At 35.1% G+C, this 14,964-nt stretch overlaps 1 protein-coding gene across 2 annotated transcripts; it reads left to right on the plus strand.

Moving 5' to 3' along the window:
• The first annotated feature begins 273 nt into the window (after nucleotides 1-273).
• Nucleotides 274-6,768, plus strand: LOC122046913 (PTI1-like tyrosine-protein kinase At3g15890). 2 transcript variants are annotated; one of them, XM_042607869.1, is made up of 4 exons: nucleotides 274-555; nucleotides 735-885; nucleotides 5,550-5,812; nucleotides 5,892-6,768. In XM_042607869.1, the coding sequence occupies exons 1-4, from the start codon at nucleotides 512-514 to the stop codon at nucleotides 6,490-6,492; spliced, it is 1,059 nt and encodes a 352-aa protein (XP_042463803.1). In that variant the 5' UTR covers nucleotides 274-511; the 3' UTR covers nucleotides 6,493-6,768. The 2 variants fall into 2 exon arrangements, with proteins under 2 accessions (XP_042463803.1, XP_042463804.1); XM_042607870.1 differs by lacking the exons at nucleotides 274-555; nucleotides 735-885 and adding an exon at nucleotides 899-1,138.
• The last annotated feature ends 8,196 nt before the right edge of the window (nucleotides 6,769-14,964 follow it).

A 14,964-nucleotide genomic window follows, 5' to 3' on the forward strand; every position in this document is an offset into this window, starting at 1 on the left:
ATCATATTCTTTGAAAAAAGATAAATTAAAAAAATATTAAAATTCACAATTAAATTTGACAACTAATCAGTTAATTAGTAACATTGACATCGAGCAAACCAGCGTCAATCGCCGTGTTGACGCCGACCAAACGAATAAAGCGTGAGAGATACAACAGCCGTCGGCTTGGGCGGGCCCCACGACCTTTTTCAAATTCCAGCCGTCCAGTCGACCGACAGCTCAGCAGACGAGCCTTTAAGATTTTTTATTTTTATTTATTTTTAATAAAGTGGAACTGCCGCTCCGTTCGTCTCCGCTGGTTCCTGCGCTGCGCTGGGCTGTTGATCGCTTTACGTCCCTCTCGGCTTTCTGCCTGATCTGCCTCACCAGAACTTTCCCATCCTCCTTCCGTCGAATCTCTCTTTGATCCAGCTTCATCGCATGCGCCTCTTCATCTGGGCGATCGAGGTGAGCGGAAAAAGGAGGCCAAGTGTTTTCTTCTCATCGCTTTGTTCCTTCGTTGGAGGATCAGATGCCTTTCTGGTCCTTCTTCTGCTGCGGACGGTGTTCCGATTGGTACGCCATCTCCCTTAATTTGATTTGACTTGCGCTTTGTTGTAAGAAAGGGAGAACTTCGTTCGGTAGATGAGCAAAAGATTGCACCGTCGTGGGTTTTGATTGGAATCGTAGAGAAAATATTGCGGATTTTTGTGGATTCGTTGGGTTTGATCACAAAATTAATTTGGGATTTGTAGCAAGGAGCAGAGGAGGAAGGATTCGAACTCGTGGAGAATATTCTCTCTGAAGGAACTGCAATCTGCAACGAACAATTTCAATTACGATAACAAGCTAGGTGAAGGCAGATTTGGCAGCGTCTACTGGGGTCAACTCTGGGATGGTTCTCAGGTTTAGTTGTGGTTTCCATCTTATTTTAGTTATTGTGTCGATGCTCTTATCATGAATTCATAGTTTACGGAGGATTATTTGTGGTTACGTGTTGTCCCTTTTCGATTTCTTTTTCCCTCCTGCACATATCCCATGATATTCTTCAATAATGATATTAGCAAAGAATAGTGCCCAATTTATTATGTACGTCTTTGAGTGTGTGCAGGTGGAATTGATTCAATGACCTTGGAAATGCAAATAACCTAACTTGATGGTATAGATTGTTGTATAATTTCTTTTGGTGTGGATGGTTTCCAAGCCACCTCCTCACTTTAATTTTTTTTTCATATTTTATTTGTTTTTCCCTGCTATGCCTAATATTAATTTTGATGACTAATTTCTATTTGTGTGGTAACTTAATGCTCATCTTATTTCTTTGATAGTCCTTTTCAGTTTGATTTGTTTTAATCATCAGACTAAGTAGCATGTTTGTTTTACTATTGCATAATATTTCATTTTGTCCAAAGAGGTGGCAAATTAAAGTGTTATTTAATTTAACTGCAAATTTGTGTAAGCATATGTAATTGAGGAATTGTATTGTATTAAGGTTTGTGTTTTCCAATGTAAGTAAGAAATGAATTGCCTTAGTGCATGCGACCGCAAAAAAGGAGGAAAATGACTTGGGGGATAATGATATGATAGATAGGTAAGGATCGTTGAATTGAAATTAAACAAAACGTGTTTCGTCAAACCAATTTGGGTTTATTCCAAAAAATGTTAGCCATGGAGGCCTAATAAGCATGGATTGATGTAAAAGGTAAAACATGATTTGTATTTTTTTTTTTTGCTTATGTGAGTGTTAAAGGTATGATGTATTGATTGAATCCTCTCCCAAAACATTAAGATTAAGTGATCTCCTTGTCAAATTTACATGGTATCGAAAAGGAATGTGTTGAACTTTGTTAGTGCCATCATTTTTAAGACCATCCTGTGCATGGGCTTGTTTAGGTCAGTTCATAGTTCACCCTTTGGTAGGAGTTTTAGGATATAAAAGTTTGAATTTAACCTTTTCTTAAACAGCTTGGATTACAGCGCGCACAACCAAAGATTATTGTTAAGAAAATCTGCAATACTAGTGCCATTATTTTTTAAGACCATCCTGTGCTTGGGTTTGTTTAGCTCAGTTCATAGTTCACTCATTGGTAGGAGTGTTAGGATATAAAAGTTTGAATTCAACCTTTTCTTAAGCAGCTAGGATTACTGAGCACACAACCAAAGACTATTGTTAAGAAAATCTGCAATAGATTCTATAGAGATAATATATGGTTTGTCTCAAGTATTGTTTGGTTGCATAATATGTCAAACTTGTGTACATATTGAGTTTTTAATATTATTTGAAAGGCAGGAGTGAAATCTTCCATCGAGGCCTAGATTAGTCTAATTCTTTCTTAATGGTTTTGTCATTCTGATTCAACTAAAAGTTCATAGACCAAGGCCACTTATAGTAGAAAAATTATTTGGAATCTTCCAAAGTCAAGGTGTCTCGTGTTAAGATTCAATACTTTTTCATGAGTTGGGAAAACAATTTTGATTTCTAATATTATGTCAAAACTAAGATTAAATAATTTAGGTATATATGTATTTCCTTTGTGGTTTAGGTTTAGTGATATTTGATCAAGTGTTGGGCTATTAGATAGCAACATATACAAATAATAATAATAATAATGTAGTAGAGATGAAAATGTTCAGATGCTTTTATGGAATTATTAGACAGGATAAAATATAAAATATTAATATTCGAGAGAAATTTGGTGTAGCTCTAATAGATGGTAAAATGAAGGAAGATGTATTAAGATGATTTGCACATTCAAAGACAATTAATAGCTTTTATAGTTAGAAGAGTTGAATCTATTAGACTGGAAGCTATAAGGGGTAGATGGAGAAGGTAAAAACAAAAGATGGTTCTATGATGATGATGATGTTCTTAATGATCATACCTAGCCAAGAAATCATTTAGACACCATAATATATAATGAACTAAAGTGGAGATTTTGAAAAACCAAGGGTACATGGAATCCGCCTAAGGAGGTGCACATACAAAATTGGACCCATATTGTGTTTTCAATTGGAACTCATCTCAACATTTTCTCATCTACCATACTCATTGAATTGGTAGTGATCTGCATTTCAATTTTTCTTACAGACAAAGGGAAATCAAAAAGAATTTATTTGCTATTATCATTTATCAGTTCTGATGATCTGTAAATCGATCATTCACTCATCCATCCTTCACCATTAAGATTCTTCGTCCATGTTACCTGAAGTACAAAATCTTACACCTGCTGAAACATAGATTGATGACTGTCAAATGTTGAAATGCATTACAAGTTTTTATTTGTGGATCTAATTGACTCCTGGTTCCTGCAACTATCTAGATCTTGAATTCTGGCTACACAAGATGCTAAATCTAACTTGAAAGTGGAATTTACCTACTTCTAACAAAATATCCTCAAGTCATTTCCAAAGCAGAAACCCATGGTTTTGAATGATTTTTCCATACTGAATAATTTAATTTGTTTTTTCTAATCACAGATATATTTCCTTTGTATTATGTATTTGATTTTTTGGAGATGAAGATGAAGGATTTTGGGAAATACATTTTTTCATAGTTTCCTGAATTTTTTCATTGTACTATGATTAGACATATCCTAAATATCACTGGTATTATTTTATTTATTTTCCGGTGAAAAGTATGTTTGCTCTTTTAGTCTTTATTCATGATTTTAATAGATGCAACCCCTTATTATATACATCCTTTGAAATTCCATGACTTTCCTTTCAACTAGGCATGCCCACATAAACATATAAAGTAAACTATATTTGAATTGAAGCATAAAAAATCATGATTTTTATTACAAATAAATTTATAAATCGTTGTATATTATTTGTTTCAAACTTAAAAATAGAATTAAAATTTATTTTTTAATATTATACCAAATAGATTTAGTTTGATCAAGGTTGATCAGATAAAAATGTATTTTCAGTTTAATTTCAATTTGGTTAGTTATAAAGCTAAAAAAAAATAAATGAATCATCTTAGAATACAGTATATACCTTTCATTGAGATTCATTTTGAATATTTCATTTTGACAGTTTTATACTATGAAAATTTGACTTATCATATTATTTTTTTAACTATAAAATTTAACCCATAATATTATTACATTTTGAAAATAAAAAAAATTAAAAGTTTGATGTTTCATTGAAGGTTTAGTTTGAAACTTTAATTCATGTAAATGCAATTTTCCTTTACATGTCCCTTGATATATTGTGTCACCCTCCCTACCGGAGACATGGAAGACACATGGTGCATTTATCCTTATTATTACGAAACCAATATTTGAATTAAAAATATATATTTTTAAAAAAATTATATTCAAATAGGGGAATTCTGAAAATAATATTTTATTTTTTAAAAAGTAAAAAAAAAAACTTATAGTAAAAAAAAAAGGCAGCCCAGTGCACGAAGCTCCCGCCATGCGGGGTCCCGAGGAAGGATCCATTGTACGCAGCCTTAAAAAAAATCTTATAGTGATGTTTATTATTCAATTTAAATTGAAAAATTAAACAAAGAATTGGATTTCGATTGTCTTATTTTTTTAATTTGATAAATTTTGTTTGATTATGATTGAGCAAATCTGAATTTGTTTGTGAAATTCCTGATGAGTAACGAGGGCATAGGACATCTAATGTAAAAGAGGGGTGCTTGATAGGCTTCTAATTGTAAGAAGGTAGGGTGCTTGGCAAGGATGACCACGTGGTTGTCACTAGAGGAGTTTTGGTAGATGTCGGGCGCCACAAGCTCCCTACAGAAGGCAAAGTTGTCTTTTGGAACAACAAAGCTAGAAAGTGTTTCAAGGAAAATGATCTAGTGGAAACAGGGACATGATCCACTAGATGCTTGCGGCAAGCTCAATGGACCCATATAGATATATGCAAGGAAGACAATTGCATCTTCCTATTCTAGAAGATCTACAAAGGGGTCAGATCTACTTAAGTGCAAGTATGACCACTGATCTAAGGACTGAGATTGAAAGAGATTGATGAATCCTTCGTCAGAGAGGCATTAAAAGTGAGTTTAGCAATAGTGGATGGTTGGTAAATACATTGCTGGAGGTGGTGGGTACTGCATTGGGTGTTCGAGACTGTGGTCTGCAGTTGTTGTGGCTGGTGGAGAATTTAGGCAATGTGAGGTGGTGTAGCTTGGTTCCATGTGAGAAAGCTTGCAGTAGAAGGAAGGCTGTGGTAATGCTGCAGGAACTGCTAGGTGAAGGCCGTGGTGGAGATGGTCTGGCAGAAATCAGGGGTCTCTTCTCACAGTTGAACTGAAAGGAACATGATACTGAGTATCAAATACCAATAACAAATTAACTGATTCTTTTGAGTTGTCATTTGCAATTAATTGTTACGTAATTGGTTTCTATTTTTGCTATAAAGTTGTTTGTTTGTGAACTTTCTCACATTCCTTTCTATGACCTAGAAGCACAAATAGCACATTTAATGATTCAGAATCCTGGTGCTGGCTTCTTATGAGTTACATAGTGATATGATCTTTTTGATTCAATTATTGGTTTTACTTCTAATCGCCATTTCAAATTTGAAAAATATGCTCATTCCTTGTTCAGATTGCTGTCAAAAGGTTGAAAGTTTGGAGTAACTCTGAGCAAGAAGAATTTGCTGCCAAAGTTGAAACATTGGGAAGAGTGAAGCATAAGAACCTCTTAAGTTTCAGAGGATATTGTGCTGAAGGGCAGGAGCACCTCATATTGTATGACTATATGCCAAACTTGAGTTTGCAGTCACATCTTCATGGTTATAGCTCAGACGAGTGCCTCCTCGACTGGCGTAGGCGAATGTCCATTGCAATAGGAACAGCTGAGGGAATCACGTATGTTCATAAAATTAAATAGATTGATCTTGAAGTCTGTGTGCATTTGGATTGACATGTATACCATTTCTTGTTTTAGTCATCTTCACCAACAGGCAACACCTATCATCCACCAGGACATTAAAGCAAGCAATGTTCTGCTAGACTCAGGTTTCTTGGCCCGAGTAGCAGATTTTGGTTTTGTGAAGCTAATTCCTAATGGTGCAAATCATCTGACAACTAATGCTAAAAGTGCGCTTGGCTATCTCACACCTGAGTACATCAAATCTGGGAAGGCCTCAGAGAGCTGTGATGTATATAGTTTTGGAATTCTCCTTTTAGAGCTTGTTTCTGGAAAAAGACCAATAGATAAAAATCTGTCGATTATAGATTGGGCTTTACCTCTTGTAAAGGAGAGGAAATACCGAGAGGTTGCAGATGCCAGACTTAATGGAGATTATATAGAAGAAGAATTGAAAAGAGTTGTGATTGTTGCACTGAATTGTGTTGAAAAAACCCCTGAAAAGAGACCTAAGATGCCAGAGGTTACCAGTTTACTGAAAGGAGCCTCTGAAGAGAAGTTATCAAGTCTAGAAAATGAGATGTTCAAAACAAAACCACTTGTTAGCTATCAAGGAACATCTACTCCCGTTGAAATATCCGAGGATGTTCTACAAGAACAAACTGCTTTAAAGAAATGATTGGAGATGATAAAATCATCTGTATATTCTAGTTGCTACATGCTTTTCATCATCCAAATATCAAGATTTGTTGTCAAAAGGTCTTTTACAGGTTGACTGATCATTGTTTATGCATGTTGGAGTGATAACGATTTGGTTTGGTTAAAGATGTAAAAAGGACTCAATGTTTTAGGTCAAGATTTTCTGAGTGCTGTTTGTAAATCAGTTGCACAAGGCGGTGTGATTAAATTCAACCGAATGTGAGTTTCCTATTAATATTGCAGTTTTGATGATGCATTTTGCTGTTGCCGTTCTAACATTCATTGTTATGTATGTCTTGCACAATTCTTTTTCTTTTTATATAATTTGTAGGTTTGCTATTTCCTTGTGTACTTATGGGATTTGTTTACTTGGCTGGATAAATTATATAGAGAATTATAATGAATATGATGCTTATGAACAAGTTTTGTTCTATGTTGGATAAGAGTTTATTTATATTCATTTGAAATTTAAAAATAAATTATAAATAAGTTTTAACACTAATAAATTTTGCTTAATAATATTTATAAACAAAATTTCTGAAATAGTTGATGAATAAACTTTCTTTATTAACTTGCACAAATTTTGATTATGATTTTATTTTAAATTTTATATTGAAATTAATATAATATATTTTTATTAGATTAATGTTTGAAATAAATTTTAGATATAGTATTTTTTTTGTTGAGCTTAATGAAAAGCTTAAGTGCTAAGATTTTTTAGTAAACAAGCTTAAACAAACTCTAAATGAATAAGGTTGGCTTGACTCAATTGCAATCTTAAATAGGATTGAGCACTGATGTCATCTAGTTGGGCTCATATATATAAGGGAGAACAGGAGAGCAATTGATTTTGTAGAACTAAATGGATCCAATGAGTTGTTGAGCTAATCAAATTGTTTCTAATTTTTAAAAATAATAAAAATTACTATGAAATTATTTGGATATTTATTTTTTATTTTAATATTAAATTGCTTCTGATCACAAGTTATCTGGCTAAACATTTTGATTTTTTTTTATGTTGGATCATAGGGGATGAATAGTCGATTGTTTGTTTTGCTTATTCACGGCTCATGTTAGTAACTAGTGGAATATCAAATATAAAATGTAAATAAGAGGCAATGCTAATGTAGAACTGTCACATCAACATTTCCTAAAATCGATGCTACGGATATAGAGGAAAAATAAGAGGCAATGCTAATATTTAATTTTTATATGATTTAGAGCCCTCACTTTCTATTTCACAATCTATGACTCGCCATTGGTAAATATCTTTATTTTTTTTTCCTTTTAAGATACCTTTAAGATGGAGAAACCTTTTACAATCTAAGTTTACAAATAATAACAAGACATACAGATAAGTAATGATAATTACAACAAATAAACAATACAAGACGGAGCTCTTATTTTGACTTGCTTTCACTTATTGTTATTTGCCTTCATTTATGTATGTTTACTCTTGCACATTGCTAAAAATCTCTTATTGTTTGTCGTATTCTAAATAGTTATCTGTTGAATTTCACCTGATAATTGACTGATTTTGGGACTGCTTCAGCCTTCTATCTGCTAACGAATAACTGAGTTGATTAAACTTGCATCTAATCAATTACTTGAATCCTCAATAGATGAGTTGATTGATTCTTTATCCAATACTAATTGTGGTTCATAAACCATCTAATGTCTCCCGCCAATCTTTGCACATCAATAGTCTTCTTTTAGCTTTTTTGTTATGTTATTAGTCAACTAATTTTACATATCAATTGATTGCCTAGTCAACTTACGTCCAGCATAAATATTCTATTTGTAGGCAAACCCACATAAGCTGAATGCTTAATAATCAAGGGGGAGAAAGATGTATCATTAAACACCTTGGTGCTTATTTTACTTGTACACATATATATATTGACATCTTGATGTTTGACATGTTGGAAATGTGAATAGAAATAAGAGAGGTGGATGGAAAGGTTTCCCATGTGCATGGGAGTTTAGTCTTACATTGGGGAACGAGTGGCTTGTTGGCAATGTAAGTCATAGTGGGACTAGGGAATGTAAGTCTTAGTAGGACTATGTTGTATAAGTCCTAATGAGACTAGGCAGAACAAATGCTATTTGGGATCTAGGTAATGACAAGTCCTGATTGAGAACTAGATAATGAAAGAAATCTAGCTAGGAACTAGATGGTGGAAGGCTTGGTTGAGAACCTGGCAGTGAAAAACACTTAGTTGGGAACTAGACAATGGAATACCTGGTTGACAATCAAACAATGGAAGACCTAGTTGGTAACTAAGCAAACCTAGTTGGGAACTATGTAAAGTCCAAGAGGATCAACTGGAAGCTGAACACTTGGTAGTGGAAGTCTCGATGAGTTAGTTGAGAGATGAACACTTGGTAGTGGAAGTCTCAGTGGATCAACTAAGAGCTAAACACTTGACAATAGAAACCTAGTAAGTTAGGTAGAGCAAATAATGAGTTTTGCATGTTTATTTTGTTGAAAATTGCAACTGGACAAAGATTCAAATGACCAGAGAGTGTCCAAAGGCCGGACTAGTTGGGAACTGGTCTAGGTGATTGGACCTATGGTTCGGTCTACCAAAATTGTAGCTTGGTCCACCAAAATTGTAGTTAGATCAATCGAAAAATCTGGTCAACCGGAAGCTGATGTTATCAAGTTTGAGCGAATCGGTATTTAAATGAGCATTGACTGAGATCCAGAAGACCAAAAGAGTTCCAGGTGACCAAAAGTCACAAAAGTTAACCAAATCTGCATTCAAAGAAGATCGAGTTTGTTGCTAAGTCAACAAAAGTCTAATCGATTGAAAGAGCTTCCAAGCAATTGGAAGAGTGTCGATCAAGCTCTATAAAAAGGGAGTCAAAGCAGCTTCTTCTATCATCACTTGCAATCAAATCTCTTCATTCTCATTCTTAAAAAGTCCTCCAATTTATGATTGTGTGATTCAGGAAGCACTATGAGGAGTGTCGTGACATTCAAGGCTTCAACTCGAATAACACAAGTTTGCTTGTTTTAATTTCTTTATTACTTTCATTATTATTGTTATGCATTACTAAATCTATAGGAGGTTTCTCTACCTTTGGAAAGTATCCAAAAAGGAGGGAAAAAATAGTAGACTAACTATTGAGTGCATAGCCTTGGATGTAGCACCCAAGGGGTGCAAATCAAGTAAATCCTTTGTGTTCTTTTCTATTGTTGTTTATTATTATTTTTGTTGTGTTACTAAATTTGATATATTAGAAAAGAATGACAAAAAGTCATATGTTATTCACCGCTCCCCTCGAGCACAAAATAAATTCTACACTCTGGAATGTGATGAGTATAGATTATGTATGTTTTTAAGCATCATTGATTATATATCTTGTTACATTTCATAGTGTAATTTGTATTCGCACACCCTATTTATTTGAATTTGGCTACTTTTACTCTTTTAATTTAGAAAATTGCTCTTTGCTTATTTTCATTGATAGGATATGAATTTAGAGCTAAAGTTGAGCATTGAACTTGGAGCCGGAGCAAGGACACGCTCTGGTTGTGTCCCATGACACGGGTGCGCTCCTACGACCAACAAAGACAAAGAATGGAGTAGAAAAAGGCTCAACATGAGTTAACCATGCCTCATCATCGAGTTTCATTATCGATCCGAATACACGAAGCGTCCATAAAGAAAAAGCATTCAAAAGACCATCAAAATGAAGTTTTAACACGCTTCGACAATGTCCCATGACACGAGCGTGTTCGTATGAAAGAAATCGACCGTCCATGCCAACCAGCACGGGGTCATGTCAGCCTTAGACCGCACTGCAGTTCGAACGACCATAACTTTCAGATCAGTTTGAACCATGAGTCATATCACCTATGGAAATATAGATAATTTCAAGATCTGCAATTTTGTTCAGGGTTCAATCCAAGAAAATCTGGTTTAAAGGTCAAAAAATCATTTTGGTAGATCCCAACAAATCTACAGATTTGGGCAATTTGGGGGAAGTATAAAAGGGTCAAACAAACTCTTGCTTAGATCATCTTAGACCAGAAGACTCTACCCCCCCCCCCTCTTAGGGAGAAGGTTTTTTCCCTCTTGGAGAAATCCTAGAGCAATCATTTTCATCCATTTTGATGACCTATCCACTTCCGAAGTAAGGAATCATTCCGAAGACACCGAGAATCTTCTGCCTAAACATTTCTTTATCTCTATTATCTGATTTGGATTGTATGAATGTTTCTCTTTGTGTCTTTGATTTGTAATTGCCTCGTTATGGAGTAGTTCTCTTAATTTTAGAAGTAGAGATCAACTCCTTTGATATGTAAACACTATTCTATTTAATCTATTGAGTTTGCATTTACTTGTTTGATGAAATGTGTGTTTATAGTTTGGGCTTACTATATATACATAATCTCATATCAAAAGCATGATATTCATCTCACAAGGATTCGGAGATGAATCAAAATGAGAACCTAATCCTCTGATCAGTAGAAACCTGAGACTTGGAGAGTCGGTTATGAAAGTAGATCGATATGTCACGAGCAGCAATAGGTTATCATAGATCTTAATGGATCAATCCCAATTCAGAGATATAAAAGTAGGAGAAGGGCTATTTGGGGTTCATGGGATCTAGTAACAAGGTCTCCTTAGGAAAGCTATCCCTAATTTCAACCGCTCTGAAAGTAGACGATGAATTGGAATTGATATGCAGTATAGTTCCAAAAACCCACATTGGATACCATAGGGTAGTCTACCTATATAAACTACTATTGAGGATAGGAAACCAAATATAAATTAGGTGTTATTTATAATTATTTGGGTGAAAGTGAAGTCCTAAAATCACTTTCCCCTTCACTCACTTCCCTAACTCAGTTCCCTTCCCCAGCTCTCCCTCAACTCTCTCCTGTTCGCATATCTCTCAACTCTCTCTCATTTTTCCTAGTTTGTTCATGACTTTAATTATCCATGATTCTCTAGATAACCAATTTTGTCACTCTGACTAGTACTAAATTCACAGTTCTCGTGGAATTGATATATTTTTATTACTTGACGACATTCTATACATTTACGAATTTGGACACATTCGACTGCTAGAGTACATGTGGGGAAGTTGTATTAATAGTTAATTACCTTTTAAATAAAATGTCTCAAAATAAAATAAAGAAACCTTGTAAGTTGTGGAACGAAAGACAATCATCCTATAAATACTTGTGAATATAGGGTGTCTTGCAAATGTTTTGGTATCTTATCTAAAAGAAATTAAGATAGAACCAAATACTATATTTATTGGATATGCACATAACAATAATATTTATCGATTTTTTATATATGAGTCTAAACTATCGAAAATACATAATAACTTGATAATGGAATCGAGAAATTCCTCTTTTTTAAACTCGATTTCTTATAACTTGATAATGTTTTTTATGATCCAAGAGGAAACATGCTCCTCAAAATAGGCATATGAAACACAAGAAGATGAACCAGTTGAAGTTGAACTCAGATGTAGTAAAAGAGCTTAGATGAAAAAAAACTTTTAAAATAGATTTTCATCACTTGCATGTTGGAAAGTGAACTCTAAAGTTACTCAAAAGCAGTAAGCCCTTTTGAGGGAACTCAATGGAAAGAGGCAATTACATCTGAAATTTGTTGATACCCCAAGATAGTTTTGATGTGATCAAACAAGTTAGATTAGGTCCTGTTGTGTTTAACATTGTGTCTAAGTGTACAGGAACTTAGGAGCACAGGACGTCGAGCAAAAGACGTAGCTAGCGAGAAAGACGGCAAGAGAGAGAGCTGACGGGCTCGGTGTGTCCAAGAGACGAGGTGCTGCGAAAGAGTACGCAGGTGGACGAGAAGGAGGCGCATGATGTTTTCGAGGGATGAGAAGGAGGCGCATGATGTTTCCGAGGGACGAGAAGCCAGAGCGGAAGCTTCCTCGAGAAGGTCGGAAGCTGGGTTCGGGTGAACCCTATTCCAGATGGTCGAAATCACCCAAGCAAGAGGAACCGGAGCGGAAGACTCAGACCGAGGTGAGAGAAACTGGAGCGGAAGGCCGGGATTAGAGAAAGTCAACTTGGTTGACTTTCCTAGTCCATGCGCCCGGAACCTGTTTTATCAAGATCAACGTGGCCTTTGACTGGCGCATCGAGGATAAGATTTTATCCCCCTCCAAGCGCTTGGAACCCTTCCAGGCACCCCGAGCAGGGCTATATAAGCAGTCCTGCTCCTAGAAGCTAAATACAATAAAAAAAGATCAATACAACACTTGTATGCATTCACTATTCTGTTTTAGCTTTCTGTTTGTGAGCTTTGAATGTTGTAAAGAGGATTCTCCTCTTGAAGGAGAAAGTAGTGCGCTTTACTTCCTTGGATTAACAACCTTCCTGGTTGTAACCAAGTAAATTCTTGGTGCCTCCGTCTTTTAGTTTATTATTCATTTTTATGCTAGTGTTCTTTTAAAGTTTGAGAAAGGTGTTCTTTTGTTTTGTTTTTGTACAGGGGCTATTCACCCCCCCCTCTCTAGCTAGCCGCCAAGGGTCATAACAAGTGGTATCAGAGCAAGGACACCTCAAAAGGACTAACCGCCGACTGAAGTAATGAGGTAGCCGAAGCTAACATCTACCCATTAACATTCGAGGGGAAGTTCGCATTTTGGAAGCGATGAATGGAGGTATTTCTTAAAACAGATTTTAATATTTGAAGCACCAAAGAACACAAACGGAGAAGAAATTGAAAAACACCTCTAGATTAAAAAATAACACAACGACTTTACGTCAAATGGTAAGGCTGAATATCATCTAATACGCATACTACCAGTGGAGGATCTTAACAGAATCGACAACTACCAAAGTGCGAAAGAACTTTGGGAAAAGTTCTTGAAGCTCTACGAAGAATCCGAGACCGAGGAAATTACCGAGACAACCCTAATAGCCGAATTCCTTTCTGAGGACATAGAAAGCTCACCGCATATAAGCATCGATGAAGGGGGAGAGTCTTCGGAAGAAAGCAGCAGTTCAGGGGGAGTTACGGATAACGAGATCGACAAGATAAGTCAAGTATGATCTCTTCCTCCTGATAAGTTGTTTAAATTTGTTAAATTATTATTTAAAGACTATTGCAAATGAGAAAAAGAAAATAAAGAATTAAGTTAATTCTAACCAAATCTTGTCTATTAGAATATTTTGAAAAATTAAAATTGGAAAATGATAAATTGAAAATAGAAGTAGAAGACTTGAAAAATGCATGCTTAAATGTTAAAAATCAAAACAATAAGAGATATAATAATTTAAACTGGTATTTTAAATATCATAAGGGGCAAATTAAGAAAATTCTACAAAAATATGTTCCCAAAAGTTTCTTGATTAATCCAGTTAGAAAGAACCTATATGGGGTTTTAAAATCTTGTTTAAATTAAAATATAATTGGACTTAGGGCTTTCAGAGAGTAGATCAAATGTTTAATTTCCTTAAAAGGCTTTGTTTAGAAAGTTGTTATTACTCTAATAACCAAGAAGGCCTAGTGTCTCGCCACAGCTTGGAAGATTAATGAAATAAAATATTTAATTGACTAATTGATAATACTTTAAATAGTTCCTCAAACATTTTTTTTTCAGTCTTTTAACTTATATATATTTTTTTTTTGCAAATTTGTTTTTACTTAGAAATTTTTTTGCAAAACTTAGAGTTTCTAAAAATATTTACGTTGCAATTTTTAAGTGATATCAAAATTATTTTCAAAAACTTGATAAGCTCTTCAAAATTGTTGAAAAATCAAAGTTTTCTTTTTTTTAACTTTCCTATTTTTTGAAAAGTTACTCTTAGATTTTTTTTGGTACCCCATTTTTTTATGTGATCAAAGGGGGAAAAGAGAAGATTAAGTCTAGGGGGAGGTAGTTTGATTATTTTTTACTTCTTGCACTTTATTGCAAATTTATTTGTTTTTTACTTTATATTACTTTACCCTAACTTAACTTGGGTTGCTCACATCAAAAAGGAGGAGATTGTTGGTACCCTAAGGTAGTTTTGATGTGATCAAACAAGTTAGGTTAGGTCCTATTGTGTTTAACCTTGTGTCTAAGTGTACAGGAACTTATGAGCACAGGGCGTCGAATAAAAGACGCAGCTAGCGAGAAGGACGACATGGGAGAGAGTCGACAGACTTGATGCGTCCGAGGGACGAGGTGCTACGGAAGAGTACACGGGCGAACGAGAATGAGGTGTGCGACATTTTCTAGGGACAAGAAGTCGGAGCAGAAGCTTGCTCAAGAAAGCTGGAAGTTGGGTTCGGATGAGCCTTATTTCGGATGACCGAGATCACCCAAGCAAGATGAACCGGAGTGGAAGACCCGGACCAAGGCAAGCGAAACCGAAGTGGAAGGCCCGGACTGAAAAAAGTTAACTTAGTTGACTTTCTTGGTCTGAGCGTCCAGACTGAGTCCGGGTGCCCAGAACTCAAGTTTT

Source organism: Zingiber officinale, chromosome 2B (assembly GCF_018446385.1).
Source record: "Zingiber officinale cultivar Zhangliang chromosome 2B, Zo_v1.1, whole genome shotgun sequence".
Classification (NCBI taxonomy): domain Eukaryota; kingdom Viridiplantae; phylum Streptophyta; class Magnoliopsida; order Zingiberales; family Zingiberaceae; genus Zingiber; species Zingiber officinale.

Excerpts from the sequence above, each read along its gene's own strand:
- LOC122046913 (XM_042607869.1), top strand. The coding sequence starts at position 512 with ATGCCTTTCTGGTCCTTCTTCTGCTGCGGACGGTGTTCCGATTG. Across the intron at positions 556-734 it reads TGCGGACGGTGTTCCGATTG|CAAGGAGCAGAGGAGGAAGG; the intron begins GTACGCCATCTC and ends TGGGATTTGTAG. Across the intron at positions 886-5,549 it reads AACTCTGGGATGGTTCTCAG|ATTGCTGTCAAAAGGTTGAA; the intron begins GTTTAGTTGTGG and ends TTCCTTGTTCAG.